The 17,364-nt window shown below is 46.3% G+C and overlaps 1 protein-coding gene across 2 annotated transcripts in view; it reads left to right on the top strand.

Moving 5' to 3' along the window:
* MDGA1 (MAM domain containing glycosylphosphatidylinositol anchor 1) overlaps positions 1–17,364 on the top strand; it is a 150,928-nt gene that overhangs the window by 41,509 nt on the left and 92,055 nt on the right. For both annotated transcript variants that reach the window (XM_062629651.1, XM_062629652.1), the window contains 2 exons: positions 12,332–12,471; positions 15,254–15,428. In XM_062629651.1, the coding sequence (XP_062485635.1) occupies positions 12,332–12,471; positions 15,254–15,428 (315 nt within the window). The remainder of the gene's footprint in view (positions 1–12,331; positions 12,472–15,253; positions 15,429–17,364) is intronic.

The raw sequence follows: 17,364 nt of genomic DNA, 5'->3' as shown, positions 1-17,364 counted from the left end.
TCTGAAAAATCCCAAAGATGCAGCTTGTCCTCTGGGCATTGCCTCCCCCATCAACTCCTCAGTCTCCTGAACAGTAATATGCAGAATATCGGGCTGAGGAGTGCCTGCCAGAAGCAGTGCAGCCAGATGTGCTGCACAGCTGGAGAGGAGTAGATAGATAATCTATTAAAGGGAAACAATGCAAACTGTTTGTTATGGTGTCAAGAATATTTCACTGCATGAGCAGCATGTGGCAGATGCAGGGTGACAGAAAATGCTCCCTGTGTGCAGAGCCTCACAGAGGCAAGGAGGGGTTCCCCACATTCTGCCAAAGCCACCGGTGGGGGGTACTCCAAGCCTGAGGGTTGTGGAAGAGTCTCCTCTAGCATTTGTGCTCAAGGGGAGATAAAATGGCAGATCCTGCATCCAAATTTCCTCCCCATAAAATCAGTCATGAAAGTGTAATAGGCTGACTCTTATACGTGCACCACTGCCCTCTCCTGTGCGCAGAGGGGATGTCAGCTGTGAACAGGGCTGTGTTGCACGCCCCTGCCACTTCTGGGCAGAAGGACCTGCGCTCTGCCCTCTCCCACGATCCTGGAGTCCTTTGGTGCCCCTGCACATGGGGATACCCTTTGCCATGATGTCCTACCTGGCACCTTCAGAGTGGTGGCTTTAGAGTTTTGTAGAAATACAACTAGCACCTCTGCTGTTGAGATTGAGCTTAACTTTGCACGTAAACTGGGAATTTCATCTCTTCGTTTTCTGTGAAAAATCCAGCTTATCCTCTACAGATTTACAGTGTTTAGTTCTCACTGGAAGAGTGAATTTGCAGAGAATTTGCAAGCCAGTCCATTAATTGGCTTGAATTAAGATTAATTTTTTTTTAGTGTCCTCAGTAAGGAATTTAGTGTTTGTGGGTCTTCTTTGTCTGGAATTAATAACGTAATAGTACAGGCTCTTCAAACATGGCATGTAATTAGAATGCATTGAAATCTTATGTCTAGGCTAAATTTGAAGAAAATAGGTTGTAATTAAACTAAGCTATTAACAGTTACTGTGTCTAATTATTGTGACTATGTGCGTCTGCTGTGGGTCAGGTGGGAGATCATTAGCCTAAACTCAAACCAATCCAGGACTTAAAAATGAGCGCTAATTAAGGGAGGGGATATGGACAGTTAAAACACCCCAAATAATACCAACTCTTTGCAGTTATGATGCCATATACCAGCAACATTATGACTAAGATGTATTACTGGCATCGACTCCAGTTAGGATGAAACTGAGGTTTAAAAATATTATGTATTTTCCTTCTTTCTCAACCCTTGGCATAATGAGCAGAAGAGAAATTAATGTGTGTTCCCTGACCCTACTACATCTGGATTATTTTTTTTTCCCAGTATAATCTTGAATTAATTTCCTCTATTGGTTATTCTTGTTCAAGGGAATAATTACAAGATTTCTGGGCTGTTTATAACTCCTCAATGAGCTGTGAGTACTTCTTCCTTTTAGCTGTTTCCACCTGGTTGCAGGTCTTGCAATGACATGTCAGAAGTTGTCTGCATCCCCATCTGTACTGTGTTATGTGGGTGCTGGCCACCCGTAGCGGCACTTCTTATGGGGAAGGATTTGTCTTTTGCTCTCACCCTTCCTTCCCCTCCTCTCTGTCTTTACCAGAAGAAAGAAGGGAGAGAAAACAAAGAGCTGACAGAGATGAATATGCTCTATGAATCAAAGCCTCTGGAAATGCTTCTATGGGTTAGTTACTTTCCTAGTGAGAGTGGGAGACTTGGACAAATTTTCCCTTGAACTGTTCTTTCCTATCCCTAGAAAAATGCCAAGGAACTTGGGTAAGAGCACTTTATATGGCATCTATCTAGCACTCCTTTGTTGCCTGTTTTGCTGCAGCTAATTAAAAGAGAAAAGCCTTTTAATGCTTAAGCACCATTAACTCGTCTGAATTATTAAATGTCAATTTGCATTATGTGCATAAAAGGATCAATAAACAAAGAGAATAAAACAATGGAGGTGGCTGGGGTTAGAGAGATGTCAGCTCCTCTTATCAGAACAAGGGGGAATTGCTCGCTTGTCTGCCCGGTTGTGGTTATTAATTACTGGTACTCGAGAAGGAAAGAACTGGGGACTTTCTAGGACTCTGCAGACCAAAGGCTCTGTAGGGATATAGAAGATGCTGTCAAGATAAAATGTTCCTTGTCTTGATTTCCATGGGTGTCATGCGTCTCCCATTGTCTCAGCTTTGCTGACAATTTGCTAGCGTTTCTTTTTGGTGCTCTCTCTCTTCCTTTGGGGTGAAGTTGAACTGTCATATTTGCTTTTCCCTCTCTAGGTTGCTTTGCTTGCAGGCACTAGATTTCAGGCTCGAGTTCCTTGTGCTTGTGAAAAGGGTTGTGGGACAAAATCCAAAGGAAAGCATTTTTTCTTGAGTAAACCCTTCTGTGTTGCACAAGAAGCTTTCTTCCTCTGCTCGCTGTGAATGTGAATTTTTAGTGCTGTATTAGGCAGCCTTGGAGTTTAAAGGTTGGCCTTTGTATTGTAAGGCACTAACTGGAATTAGGTACAGTTTGATCCCTGGCTGTGCTTCAGGCTTCCCGCCCAACGGTGGACAAGCCTTTCATTTCTTTATCTTCCCCAGTTGGCAGCTCCCAATAGCAGCATTTCCCCACCTAGCAGCACTGCCTGGGGGGATAAAAGCATCAGTGTTTTGTGAGGGTCTGAATTTGAGCACAAAGGCTCCTTTCCACTGAGGGCCTGTATCGCCAGCAGCATCCCTGTACCATCAGCAGCACCTCTGTCTCTAATCCTGCTCTTGCTGAGAGCAGAAAAGAGGCCAGCAGAAGGGTGCCAAATCTCTGCTGTCTTCTGTGCTCTTGGCATCTCTACTAGACTGGCCAGCGAGTGATTGTGCTGTGGTTTGTGCCATGTTTGTCTGTCTTCCACCAAGTGGCTTGGGTCTGAGAGCTGATCTCACGTAGCCACCATGCTTTCATCCCTGGGGAGGTGGTTTTGCTGCAGAGGACCTGGTGTGCCAGTGGGATGGGTATCACTCTTCATAAAGCTTTGGACAGAGACAAGTCTCTGGTGCCCACCACTTTTCAGTAACAAAAATTGATTTTAGATACTTGAATTTCTAACTGCAGTGAGAACAAAACAGGCTTTCAGTGAAATTTTATTTCAGTTTCTTTCTTGCAGCTCTTATTACCCTCTCCTGCACAGATTCCCCCCACCTCCCTTTCATTTCTCATTTGAAATAGCTTTTGTTCTCTGTGGAAGCTTGGTATGGCAGCAGGTAATCATGGCCATTTATTGAATCTTCCTTCTCCTGTGTGGAGGGAATGTTTGCACTGATGCCATGGCATGATTGCCCTTATATCCCAGCTCCCTCTGAGCTGGCTGGCTGGGGCCCTGGAAGCAGCAGAGCCATGACAGGTGAGAGTTTAGCGTAGATTTGGTGCCTGAGTGTTTACCTAGCTTCTCAGATGGGCTCTGTGCCTCTGCAGAAGTTCTTCTGACAGCGGTGGAGCTGCTTTGCTCACATGGACAGGGAGGTGTGCAGGAGAGCTGGGGCACCAAGTGGTCAAATCCCCACTTGCCTTGTTTTGCTAACCCCATGGCTATGCACCCACCCTCTGGAGTTGGCAGCACTGAGGATACAACATTCTCTTTGGCTCTCCACGTAAAGAGAAGTCCTCTCTGACAGTTCTTCTCTGCCAATCCTTCTTCTGCTCACCAGCCCCCAGTTTCCACCTTGGCTTTGAAGAATTTGAGACTTAGGGTTTAGCATGTTGAGCAGCACCAGCTGGAGTTTCATGGAAGAACTCCTATTCTTACCCAGTTTGTGTTAGTGTACTCTGACTGCATACTGTTTTGGGGTTTGCTCTTTTTAAGTGTACTTGAGGCTTGAATCCTTCTCTCTTCCTGTGTTTCCAGGGTGGGTTTTAGCACACATGTGTCTTTGGTGGAATGCTCATCAGCAAAGTCTGAGGCAGTCCCTGTGTGTCCTGCCACCAGTTTGAAACCACTACCTCTGCTTTTCCTTATTTTTCATTATTCAGAAGCCACAGCTGTTGCCTGATGTGGGTTTTTTTTCCCTTTTGATGTGAAAAGGAGCCTGTAGTTAGTCATTGATTAGAGTTCATGCACTTTTGCTGCTAATCTAGTCGACAGATGATTAGCAAATTGACATTTTTTTCCTCCCTTTTGAAGGGATGAAGTGTCTGTGTTGTGCTCTTCTTTCATCTCCTGTGTTAAATGCTGCAGCAATGACACAACAGCTGAGTTTCAAAGAACGCTGTTTTATAGATCTTGTGCATGGACCTGCTTGCTGAAGAGTCACGGTTGTACCAAAGTGGCTTGAAGTATGAAAAAGGAAAGGAAGTGGAACAAGCAGCACCAACAGTGACTTTGGGAATGAGTGGATCTTAAAACCAGGGAAAGAAGGAGAGAGGTAAAACCCTTGGGACCATTTGAGCAAAGCCCATTTGCCTGCCAAAGTTATTAATAGCATCTCCATCTGGGCCAGCTTTGGCTCTCCTGTGAACCAACTGCTTGGAGCCTCCTGGTGATGGGCAACACTGAAAGCTGAGAGCATGAGTGCTTACAGAGGCCAGAAGGTCAGCAGGCTTTCTGAATACCTGTAACTGTTCACGCCACTTCAGAGGGTAGTGGGTGCATGGAGCAGCTGGGGATTGACAGGGAATGGGAGATCTGGTTGGAGCTTCCATAAGGAGGTAAGGCATCAAACCTGCCAAGGAGCCTGGTGCTGGCCTGTTCTCCAAAGACTGTTCCTGCAGTACATGGACAGGTTAAGTGAGTATCTGTGCTACTGTTGTCCGGTTCTCTTTGTAGTCCTCTAACTGGACTGTTTAATTTTCAGATATTTTACTAGCTGACAAACAAGTCAGTCTGCCAATGTTCTCTAGAATAGAGGATGCCTGATTTCTCCCCCAAGCTGCTTGCCTCATTTGTGTTTTCCCCTAAAATGCTTAGGAACTTTAAGGAGCAGCCAGACAAGAAATGGGTTTTTAAGTGCAATACTTTGAGCATTCAGCTTAGCAGGATCACCTCGCTTGAGTGTGGCTCTGTGGCTCATTGGGTTTTGCAGCAAGATTTAGAGCTACAGCTCAGGCTCTGAAGCTGGCACAGTGGGAAGCGGGTTGGGAAATAAAGTCTCTTTTTATGGCCACTATGAGACAAACAAGCTTTTTTCATTTCCTAACCAAAGCTGCAAGCTTCCATGACAGTGTTCCTGAGGTGCAGGTTCTGACTGCCACTGTTATCTGTAGCCCCTGAAGGTTTGAAGACAACCTACTTCATATTGCTGGCATTGAGTTATCTTTACAAATTCCACTCAGGCATATGAGTTAGGCAGCGATGCAGAGCTTATGCCACTTTAATGTTGTGTGTGTAACATCTGTCACTTGATTCCTATGAAACAAAGCTGACGATCGATTTTGCTCTAGTGCTTGATACTCTGCAGTTGGTGGACCTATGTAAGAACATTTTGAGAACACTTAGGAAAACCAGTGAGCTGCAGGCACTCCTTTTTGTTGGGGGTTGTGGGAGAGTGGTCAGTGGTGATCTGCAGACTGATAGTTTAATAAAGCACATAATACTTCATTAGTTTTGAATTGACCGAAGGTGTCGGGAGCAGGTGTTGCAGTCACAGGGGGTGTACCTGCTATTCGTGACATCTCACATGATTTTGTTGGGGCTTTTTTTCTAAAAGAAACAAAATTATAGAAATGCTTCAAGGAAGTGACATTGATTAAGCAAAAAGTTATTTTAAGGCCATGCAAATCATCTGGCTGAGCTTTGCAGAGGAAACTCTGTTTCTGGAGATGCAATCAGCCAGAGATGCAAAGACATAGTCTTGGTTTCTTCCAAGTTAAAAAGATAAAAATCCCTTACTATTTTAAGTAGCCAAGTTTTGTGTTCTGTGATTGCTTTCTGCAACTCTGCCATTTCTCTGTTCCCTTTCCATTGAAAATTATATCCTTCTCTTCTTGCTCAGGAGTGTTATGGAGTGTTGAATGGGATTAGACATGCTTGTTTTACATATCGGAAATGGTTGTGTTTCTTTTGTGGGTGGATTGATGTTTGTGTTTTAATTATGATCAGTGCAGAAACAGCACAGGAGTCAGAAACATTTTGCTGCTGAAATATGACAAATTCCCTCCTGTACATTTAGGCCAGGAGTCCAGTAAACAGATTTTATTTTAGGGTTTTTTTGGGTGTGCATGGTTTGGGTTGTGGTGAAAACAGGGATGCACACGGGTAAAAGAGCCTCTTTGGAGATCTGTCTTGTCTGGGGTTGTAACCCTTAGCGTCAGCTTGCAGGGAGGGCTTCCTAATGGCTTTTGCTTTAGGACAGCCTTGTGGTAGCAGTTACCCAGGTAGTGCATCGTGTTGGAAGTAGTCAACAGGAGGAGCTCATGCAAGAAAACAGTACAGGGAGAGGGAGGAGACCTGGGACAATGGATGCGATCTGCTCCTCAGCTATCCCTTGGGGTCTTCTGCATTACATCCCTCTCTGCTAGGGGACGGCCCTGACTTTGTGTTAAAAGGTAGTTAGCCTGTTAATCAGGCTAAGCTGTACAGGCAGTTTCAGCTGGGGAAGTTCCCTGCAGAGACTGTGCTCCCTTTGCTGCTGTGCTGGGCAAAGATGCTGTGTGGGGTGGAGGTGTGCGGGAGGGCCTTCAAGCAAGCAGTCAGGGAATGTATTCAGAAAGCAGTGGTGACAGGGGTTCCCTTAGGCAGGCTAAGCAAAGGTGTCCATCCAGTGCCTGAGCTCAATTACAGCCACCCACTGCCATGTCCTCTCCCTCTGCTATTGTGCTGGTCTTAACCACTGGTAGATACGGGCAGTCTTTCTTCAGCCATTAATACACTATTGATCCACAGCCCTGCAGAGAGTGTTAATGGACACTGATTGCATATTATTATTTCCATAATCGTCCCCAGGCTGGAGTGAATTTTCCTTTTCAAATGGCCTATCGATACTGTGCCCTGCATTGCGGGTTGGAGCTGGCCTGGTTAATTTGTTTTGTCAAAAGTTTCAGCGAAGCCTGTGGTCTTCATCCACAGTGAAGCAATCAATGAAACACAGCTGAACAGCGATGGAGCACACGACAAGGCAGCTGCCACCCCCTCCCAGACCAGGCATGAGCAGGGTGATTTCTTTGGCCATCAAGATGCTGCCCCTGCAGACCCTTCCCATCCTACTAGACCTTCCTCACTCCTGACAAGCATTGGTAACATGTCTCCTCCCTTTACTTGTGTGCTGGCTACTCTTTGTGCTCTGCTAAGAGGACATGACCCCTTTCTCATTGGTCTTGTGTTTGTGTGCCCCTGCTCTTCAAGCAGAGTTGTACATTGTATGAATAAAGGCAGGATAAAATGCTAAAGCAGTGACTTCAATGCTTGAGAAGCTCCCTGGGTGCTTTGCCATGCAGGGTCTGTAACAAACAGTGCTGCAGGGCAATTCTACCCATGGACAGGAAGTTGCTGAGAGTGGCTGTTCAGCAAGGAATGCCACATGTGGATTTCCTTAATGAAATGCTCATTCAACCCCACTTACTCCATAAACACTGTCTATTTTTCCCCTTGAACTCCCTTCAAGATGCATCCCTTTCATTTCACTTGCTCAGGATGGGAAGAGTGAAGAGAAGGAGACAGCTAGGTTCTTGAGGGAACAAGAACATAAGCAGCAGATTAGCAGCAAGTGCTCCCCTGGCTCTTGCTCCTATGTATGCCAGCAGTGTGAGTCCAGGGAGCCTAGGAACAGGAACAAGGAAGGACCCTGGCTTCTTTGCCTAGCTTATGTGCAGAAGAGGCTGAATTATAATTACTCCAGGTATTTGGTAGGACATCACTTGCCTTGTAAATAAGGCTGGTAGATAAAGGCTGAGGAAGAGGGCAAACTCCAGATGCAGCTTCCCTCTCTCCCCATTCTCCAGGAATGTGGTAATGGAGATGGGTAGATTCACTGTCCCTGTTGTGTGTAGCTGCAGGTATTGGGCCAGCAGCTTTGAAGGTGGGTGTTCTCCATCCTTGAGGCCTTCTGCAGGACATGTGAAGGTGACAAAGGGGATGCTGAGTCTAACAGTGATGGCTAGTGTTAGCCTGCTGAGAAGGCAGTAGTAAAGTGCAGTTGATGCTGTGCTGCAAAGGGGTAGCAGCATGTCCTTGCGGTTGCTGAGTGTGACTGAGGGAGTGTCAATGCAGTATCTGTCACTCAGCACCCTCTCTGTGAAGGAGCATTCCTCATTGCCATTGTAGCAGTGGGATCTCAGGCTCAGAAAGATGAATGACTAGACCTGTGGATCAAATACAGATTACTCAGTCCTCTCCAAAAGACCATTTCTCTCTCCTTTCCTGAATTTTAATGATATTAGCAACCTCTAAGCACCAAGAGTCTCATAAACTTTCCAGATTATGGTAATAATAACATTGTACACTACACTGCACTGGGAATAAAGTTATTTTATCCACTCCAATTTCTTTTTGTTTTAATGTATTAATATGTCAAGTGAAAGCATTGTAGGAAATCTCAGTGCAGAGGCCAAATGCACTGCAAGCCAGCCCTTTCTTCTAATGCTGCCTGATGGTTTTTTTCCCCTCCCCCTTGTAAAACATCTGGCACTCAATATTTGGCTGGTCTAGTTTCTCTGGAGGACCTAGTATTGGGAGCCCTCCCTAAATCCATCTCTTACCTGGAAGTGGAATGGAAGTGATGATACTCCTGTCCCTCAAAATGCTGGGGAAAAAAGGGAGGGGAACAATCTCTCCTTCCCCCATATTAGTCATTAGAGCTTCCTTGACAGCCTGAGGAGGGGGATTCTGCCCCAGCAGGACTCACCAGGGCAGGTTGTTCTTGTGGAGCACTGCAGAGACTAGCTGAGATTACTGCCTCGTTTATAGCACCTGGCCTCATGCTCCAGCCTTTCTTTGCCCTCCTAGGGATCTTCTGTGAAAGTGTTTACTCTGACAGGCATGGTCCTGCCATCCTGTTGTGCTGGCAATGCACAAACCGTCTGTACGCTGAAATCCTCCAGGAGACCTGGGATGATGTCAAACAATAATGTATTCTTTCTGTTCAAGCACATTAAAAGTGCAATTAATCCTCACAATCTCTCTGCCCATCTGTAATGCAGCATGAGGTGACTTTCCCAGCCGTTGCGTGCTGTGGCAGGCTGAGCTTGGACCAGAGACCTTCCCAGGTGTCATCTTGTGATTTAATGCAATTCCGTAAGAGCTGGGTTGGTTCATTCATTGCTCAGGCCCCACTATTTTATTAATGTCAGATTGTAACCAGAGGCAGAGTTTCTCAGACTCCTATGCCAGTTATACGAGTGCTTTTCTTTCCAAGACAACTCCAGGCTCCCTTTTGAGGGATCTGGGTTCATATGGGGTTTAAGACATGGCAAAATGGTTGTTATTCTACTAGGACCTGTGCTGTCATTGCAAGAGAGATGTTACAGCTCAAGCAGTGGAGATTCACTTAAAATGATGTCCTTTTCCAGTGAATGTATCTGAAAGGTATCGGTGGTGGTAATACAGGCAAGTTAAGACCTATGAACAAAGCTGGGTGTGCACACCCTTGCTTGTGAGCTTCATTGCAGCTCAGTGGATCCAAGGAGAATCTGGGAGACGAGGACAAAATTATGACACAGGGCTTATCCCTAGGGTTATTGTTTTGCCATGTATGTGCTTTGTATTGCCAAATAAGAAGTAGTTTATATAATATTTCTATCAAACTCAGAGAGACACCAGCAAATTACCACAAGGTATTTGGGCACCAGAATAGTTGCACAAAACCCCTCTAATCCTGTACCATTGTGCCTAATGAATCTGCTATGGAAATTACCCAGGTGACAGGGAAGGGTTGCACAAGACTGGTGAAACTGTGGAAGTGAGATGGCCAAAGGGAAAAGAATGTAAGTTGAAAGACTTACCGCGTGGGATACAGCAGAGCATCTGAAGGAAACATTTAACTGGGAGCTACAGCTGCACATAAATATTCTGATTCTCTGTGGGGTGGCTGGAAATTAGTTTTTGCAGCAAGGTCATGTTTGAAAAGGGAGAATAGAGCCACCATCCGGCAAATGCAGCTCAGACTACGTGGAGAGGTTAGGAGAGCTTTGCTGCTGCAGGGTGCCAAGATCACATTGAAACGCAGGCAGCACAGGTTGAGGATGGGTGGAAAAATTGTACAGGATGGGAAAGGACAGGATTTCTCTTTTAGTCATAGAGCAGGGATTCTTCAGCATCACAGCCTGGGTCTTGGCACTGTGAGCAATGCTCTGCAGTGCACATGGGGTTAAAGGTGTGATGACAGGTCTACAGAGGACTAAGCCAAGGGCTGAATCATCTCAAGAGACTGTCATTTGGATTAAGGTATGTTGGCAAAGGTTATATACACCTTTGACTTACTCCTCTGCCACTGTTCACTTGGCAAGCATTCATGATGTCTGTTCTTGATAAGTCACTATTTTATTTAATCTGTTTACATACCTGTATGTATATCCATGCGTTCATGAACACACAGATGTGTACAAGCACATATATAGGCTTCTACTTTTTCCTTCTGCAATCTAGGCAAGGGAAGGTCACTCATCTACTCAGTTGTATTCAGTGAAGCTTTGACAGTCCCTTTCAGCATTCTATGATGCTCAAGCCATAGCAGTCATATTCCCAGGAGCCCTGCAGAAGGGGAAGATGAGAGAAGCTGAGGGATTTGTCTGTGTTTGTGCCATCATATTCTCCAAATCCACATGTTGCTTCTTCTAGTCAACACTTTGGACAGTAATAACGACCTAGGCAAAGTGCCACCACTCTGGAAAGACAGAACAGTTACAAAAAGAGGGAGCAGCTTGCTGCATGTGCCATGCTGCTCCCTGAGGGCTATGTGGCCATGGCAGGCTGCGCAGCCCCAGCAGCAAGAGCAGCTTGCTACTCACTAGCCCTGTGTCCACTCCTGAGTCACTGCTGCTTGGTCAGTGCATTGTGGTGAAACCAGTTCATAAAGGCTGACCTCAAAGGCAGATCTTTTCCACTGCCCAATCCCAGCCTGCCCTAGGTCTGTGCTGCTGGTTGATTTATGCTAGTTAAACCATCATAAATCTGATAAATCTAAGCACTTTCCTTGCCCAAGTGATTGTGTTTAGAGCATTTTGGTCATGCTAAAAGAAAGAAGTAAAACAAACAAATAAAAGTAGTCTTTGAAGCTCAGCTAATCTTGAGGAAAAAGTGGGTGTTCAGCTCTAACGTGCAAAATCTGTACTTGTTTCAGAAGGCTGATTGCTTTAAACCCTTTGATCATGTCCTCAGTGGTTTGTTCCTTTGTGGTGTATTTCACTGATGGGAGCTAAAGCTGCAACTCCAGAGTCACCTGGAAGCATAGTAGTAAGCCAGGGAAGGGTCCCAGGGGGACTGTCACTGAGGAGCCAGTTCCTAGACATGTTTGTGAGTTTCTCTGTTCCTTGAAGTGAGACTGGAGTTTTCCCCTGGAACAAGTACGGGTGTCCTGTTGGGCTGTGCAGTCACCTTCAATACCTGTCAGCTGCTTCAGCGATCACACAAACGCTTTCGGAGCCAAGGGCTGTTTGCACAGATTCCAGAGCAGAATTTTCTTTCTGTGTATTTTCCACTTCACTCCTTTTCCTGGCCAGACTGGCAGTAACTGGTCTCCACTTGAAGCCCTAGCTGGAGAGATCCCTAGAGTTTATGGGTCCCGTGATCCCACAGAAAATGTTTCCTCTGGCTCAGGACTTAGATTTCAGTGTAATTTGGGAAAGATTTGCTTTTCCTACAGAGTGTGCTGTGCCTGGGATGTTGCTAAAAGCTCTACAGAGCTTCACGACCCTTTCTGACTCTGCTTGGTAGTTATCCCAGCCCCCTGCAAAGTAAATCATAGTAATCTGGCCTCTTTTAGACAGTTGTAGAGCAGTTGTGATTTGACCAGTTCCCTGCTTTAACTGCTCACACAAGCTCCTCTCTGGAAGACATGAGAGCAGGGAATTCTTGGTTCTCAGCCTGCGTAAGAGAGTCTCCCCCAAAAACTCCATGTTGGGCTTTTCAGAGCCTAAAGCTGCTCATCGCAACAGGACCAAAGGTTTTAAAATCGCAGTTGATACCAGCTGCCCAGGAGATGGGGAAAATCGCTGTGTTCTATCTCCTGAGACCTTTGTGTCTCATACCCAGCACTCTCTGGCTCTTCCTCTCTGTGTCTCAAGAGGTGGCTCTTCCACCCTGCCGCTGGAGCAGCTACCATGGGCACAGGGGGCTGGTGTGCTGCTCGCTTCCCTCTTTACCTCTTCTTTCCTCTCTGCAGCTCCTGCTCAGGCCCAAATCATCCATGCTGGGCAGGCGTGTGTGGTGAAGGAAGACAACATTAGTGAACGTGTTTACACAATTCGGGAGGGGGACACGCTGGTCCTGCAGTGTCTGGTCACAGGACACCCCCGGCCACAGGTAAGCTGTCCATTTTACCTGGCACCTCTCTGCCCATGGCAACTCTCTGTAGTCTCCACATAGAGGAGATTTGTGGGCAGCAGGGTGCCCAGCTTTCTCCTACATATTGGAGTCAAGTAGGGATGCCTTGTAGTACAAGCACTAGCCCGTTAAGCTATTAAGCATCTAGTCCTGCTTTTGTGGAAAACAGTCCACAGAGCTTTGCAGAAGCATACACGGAGTTTCTAGTGGTCATGAGTATGTGAAGACCCCCAGAAAACTGAAAGCTCAAACTGAATCCGTTATACAAACCACCCTCAAATCTTTAACCCTCTTACTGCAAAGTAGGAACAGCTTGAACAGGTTAGAGGAGGCTTCCCGCATGTGTTGGTCACAGGAGCTGTTCCTTTATGATCCTGCAGTCTCTTAGCTTCTCTGGATGCACAGCCAAGGGGAACCTGCTTGGGGAGTTCAGGAAGTTGTTCATCCTGAGCCCCATGCAGACCCTGCTGGTCATTGCTTAATGTCCACTGACCGGAGGCAGATTCAGACTTGCAGTGTTGGATATGTCCATGCTGTGGTCAAAGTCACAGTTCAGTGCAGAGCTGAGCTTGAGTAACTGCTGCAGTTCTTCCCCAGGGTCCCTAGAGGGATGCATAGCCTCAAGCCCCATTCAGGCACCTCTCCACCCTTCAGATGCTCAAACAGGCAGGTTCAGTAATAGTGTGGATGTATCTATAGAGATACTGAACCAGAGCGTGGATCTGCCTGCTCTGGGACAGAGTGTGGTAGGAATGGCAGCTAGTGTGTACTACGAGGCTGGATGTGACAGAATACGCTCAAGGGAGCCAGGTACAGTATGTATGTCTTCTTGTCCTCCTTCCCAAATCCTGCCACAGATATCTGTGCTGAGAAGGCATGTATCTTCATACACCAGTCAATGCCACTGTGGACTTGCTTTTGAGTAGCTACTTGGCTAAGCGGCAATGACAAAAGAGAGGGAGAGAGCTTCAGCCAGCAGAATTTGAAACGGTTTATCTATCAAAGCATATCCTGGAAACAGGAAAAAGGAAATACTCTAAGACAGCAAAAACAACCAGCCTAGGCTCGTGACAGTGATGGGCAGATGACAGCTCCGTATGTCAGAAACTAAGATGATGGTCTAGCCCTGCCTAAGGATGTTGAATGTGTGTGAAGGTGGTAGCAGGTTGCAGGGGCCTGAGTAGCCAGAGAGGTTGCTGGAGCAGAGCCTGATGCAGACAGCATGCTAGTGGGCAACACTGTGGCTTGCCTTTGCCTGGACATGCACAGGGGACACCAGACCCACAAGGCATGACCCACACACATAAAACATGGCATGTGTCCTATGTCTGCCCTCCCTCCTCATCGATAGATTTCTCCCCCAGGTAAGCTTGTATCTTAACCTTTGTTTCATCTTTTATTTTCCCTTCTATCAGCCAGTCATTAAAACATGAAAATGTGGCCAAAATACTTAAATGAGATTAAAATTGAAAAGATTAAAGAGCTGGCTGAAGTGTCCTTGCAAACAGGAGACTCTGAGAGTCTTGGGGCCCTTAGACAATTTCATAATAAGTCTACAAATGCTAAATAAATCCACAGTCATTAGCTCCAGAAATCTGCTCAACCTAGTGCTCTGGGGATGGGATGTGCACACCCCTGCTCTTTTTAGCGCATCAGCATCAGTCAGGTGGTGGCAGTGAGTTTCAAGTAAAATCTGGCAGAGGGGTCAAGGTTTCTGGTCCATTTATCTGTGGTCAATGTTGAATGAAAGTCTCCTTTCTATCTGCTGATCTTGCCAGATCTCAGTCCCAAAGTCTGGATGGGCACCAGTGTGGGAGACCACCAGTCACCAGCCTTTAGAAAGGAGGTTGCAGACACAGAAAACCAGTGTTCTGAGAAAAGCTGTCTCTCTCTTTCATTGTCTTCACTCTCTCTTTCATTGTCTGGGCTGCAGGAAACAAGGGGGAAGCTTATACTGTCGCTGTTAGGGCTGTACCTCATTGCAGATGTAAGAATAACCATTCAGTCTTTAGGAGTTCTGTCCTCTTACCACATTCACCATGAATTATCATGCAGATCAGTTACCCTTGCAAGCCAAGATCTTAAGACATGTAACATAAGGACAAAAAATGCAAGGTAGCTTGGAATCTGAAGGGATTTTTTCTTTTCTTTTTCTGTATCTTTAAAATCAAGATAAAAGCTTGTGCACTGCCAAAGGATGGCTTATAAAAATAACACGCACAGGGGCTCCCTGTGGGAAAGGGGCAAGAGCCAGATAGCAGCTGCATTTTCTCACTCTTTCTTGGAAAAGCATAAAGCAGAAATAGCCTTGCTGTCCAGAGAAAGGTGTTTACTGCAATAAAAGCTCTGTAGCTGTGAGCTCATGTTTGCTTTAGCTTTGTGGCCTACCAGCGGCATGGGGTCCCAAGGCTTAAAGCTCAGAATCCTGTGTTGTGCAGATAGTGGTGTAAAATTAAACAAGCTGCTGGGTTTACAGGACCAGGGCAAAAGTGGTAAATATACAGTGTGTGTTTGAGGGAACCGAGGGGTTATCCTGGACTCTCAGATGTGGGGATTAGTGATGGATGAGAATCAGCAGCTGGTCTACCAAGACATACTGAGATCAGTAGTTGAACTTTGGTAAGGTCTGGGGGTGCTGTAGGGCCAGTTTTTGAGAATGGCTAGGGAGGAGGGGAAGAGGAGTAAAGGGAGTGCAGCTGTCACTTGGGGTCTCTAGTTTGTGTCACTGATTGTTTGCATTCCTCTCATTCTCCTCATGCAGGTGAGATGGACCAAAACTGCCGGCAGCGCGTCGGACAAATTCCAAGAGACGTCAGTGCTTAACGAGACCCTTCGGATTGAGAAGATCCAAAGGCTGCAGGGGGGCCGCTATTACTGTAAAGCAGAAAATGGGGTTGGGGTCCCTGCCATCAAGTCCATTCGAGTAGATGTGCAGTGTAAGTCGTTTAGTGGCAACCCAGACCTTCCCACAGTTCTACTGCATGTCTCTGCCTTGCTGCGGGGCCAGCAAGGAGCTGCATTGCCCTAGGACTACATGCACCTGGTTCAGGAGCAAAGGGAATGATGCGGTGCCCCCAGGGACCACGTTCCCTAGAAGATTATATCCATCCACAAAACACATAGCTCTTCCTGTCCATGTGAGTCATTCCTACCCAGAAGCCATGATGTCAGTAACAGCCAGTGGTCCCTGGAGCTTGTCTGGGATGTAGCACTGTAGGCGCTCTCTGCTTTCTTTTTCTTTGTTTTTAAGCTGGCAATGCTTGAAGCAAAACAATGCTTCTTCAAATGGGTAATGCCTCAGATACCTGGGACATTCCTGAAATCAGTGCCCTGCTCCCAGAATTGCTACTTCTGTAGCATGGTGGAAACAGTAAAAGACTCTTGGACTCACCTGAGGAGGCTGAGCTGTGAAGGGATGAACGTGAAGGAATCTGTGAGGAACCCTTTGCTTCAGTGACTCAGGATATCTTGGGCTGGTTGCAGTGGCCATTCTTGTGTCCTGGAGATGCTGTTAGTAGTTCTCCATCTTGGGACCCATGTTTGAAAGTTTCTCATGCTGGCTTATTTCTGGGCTGTTGTGACCAAAAGGAAGGGAAATTAACCTTATCCATAATCCCAATATGCGAGGAATCCAAGATTTAAGGTATAGGCAACTTTAAAAGAGGTTTACTCCCTCGGGGAAAATTACCGATGAGTTTATCATCCTTGGCTATCAACTATTCCAGTTTTCTCCAACCCAAGTAGCACCAAATCCCTCTCCTCACTCATCTTCTGAGAAGGCCTAGCCAGCAAGAGGTTGATGCTAAAAAGATGTGAAGTGTGATAAAGCAGCTGGAACTCTCCCTGAACCCATCACCTCCCATTCCCACACTCCTTTTAGCTAGACTTGAACATACTTAGGCATTTGGCAGGTTCATGATCTGCAGCTGTATTCTGTTGCTTGGAGCAGCTCCCCTCTCAGTTCTTTCCTTGCCCTGCTCTGTATTGAAATAGCATAGTGTAAGCACCATCCTACACACTGGGAAAATTAATTGCTTCAGCAGCAGCCTCTTTGGGTGGGATGAGCATTTCTTCATTGTCATAGCATAGCTTTGGAGTTCTGACACCCACCTAGACTTGGTTGGACTCTCTGCCTATTTCTTCTCCTATGTGTGGTGGAAGTGTATGGTAACTGTCCATTGCAAGGGGGACTTGTCTTTCTCAAGCCTCACTATGACACCTTGCCAGGGCCTGCATCTCTAGGAAGAGGACTGTGGCATGAATCTCTTTATGCCCTGAGGCCACTCCCTTTACTTCTGGGGTGCAGGCTGGAGCTAGAGTAATGTAGTGTCCCATGGTCCCTCATGCAGCTCTGACCTGTAGAACTATGGGGCTAATGGGATAGCCAAGGGCTTTCTCATACTAACATCTACTCTGCAGATGGACTTGGTAACGCACCTCTGTTCTGCTTACTCTGGGTTTTGTGGAGGAGGGACTATTTTCTGCTAGCATTTGCAGTATATACAAGGGAACACATAGGAAAAGCCACACTTTTTGTTGAACGCTCACCCAGGCAACCTTCAGCTGAATGAACCAGAATTTGAAAACAAAACCCTTCTTTCCCTACATCCCAATTTGTAGTTAGAGGAAAGTAATCACCCTCATGTGAACCTTGGTGTCCTTGACAGCTAGTGCTAGTCCTCACTCATACTTTTAGTATTAGACAAGCAAGGTTGTGCAGAGAGCACCATTGGTGCCAAGAGGGTATTAAACTGGAAATACTAACCTGTGTAACAAGTTATTCCTTTGCCCCAAGTGGGCATCAAATGAGGCTTTAAAGTACTGGTTTGATACTGGCAGAGAGGCAGCTGTTGTTTGGATTATTTCCATGTG

This window comes from Pezoporus occidentalis, unplaced genomic scaffold (assembly GCF_034315485.1).
Source record: "Pezoporus occidentalis ecotype Australia unplaced genomic scaffold, CSIRO_AGI_Poc_V1 ctg34, whole genome shotgun sequence".
Classification (NCBI taxonomy): Eukaryota; Metazoa; Chordata; class Aves; order Psittaciformes; family Psittacidae; genus Pezoporus; species Pezoporus occidentalis.
Note: the sequence above shows the minus strand (reverse complement) of the source record. Positions and strands in the feature narration are given on the sequence as shown.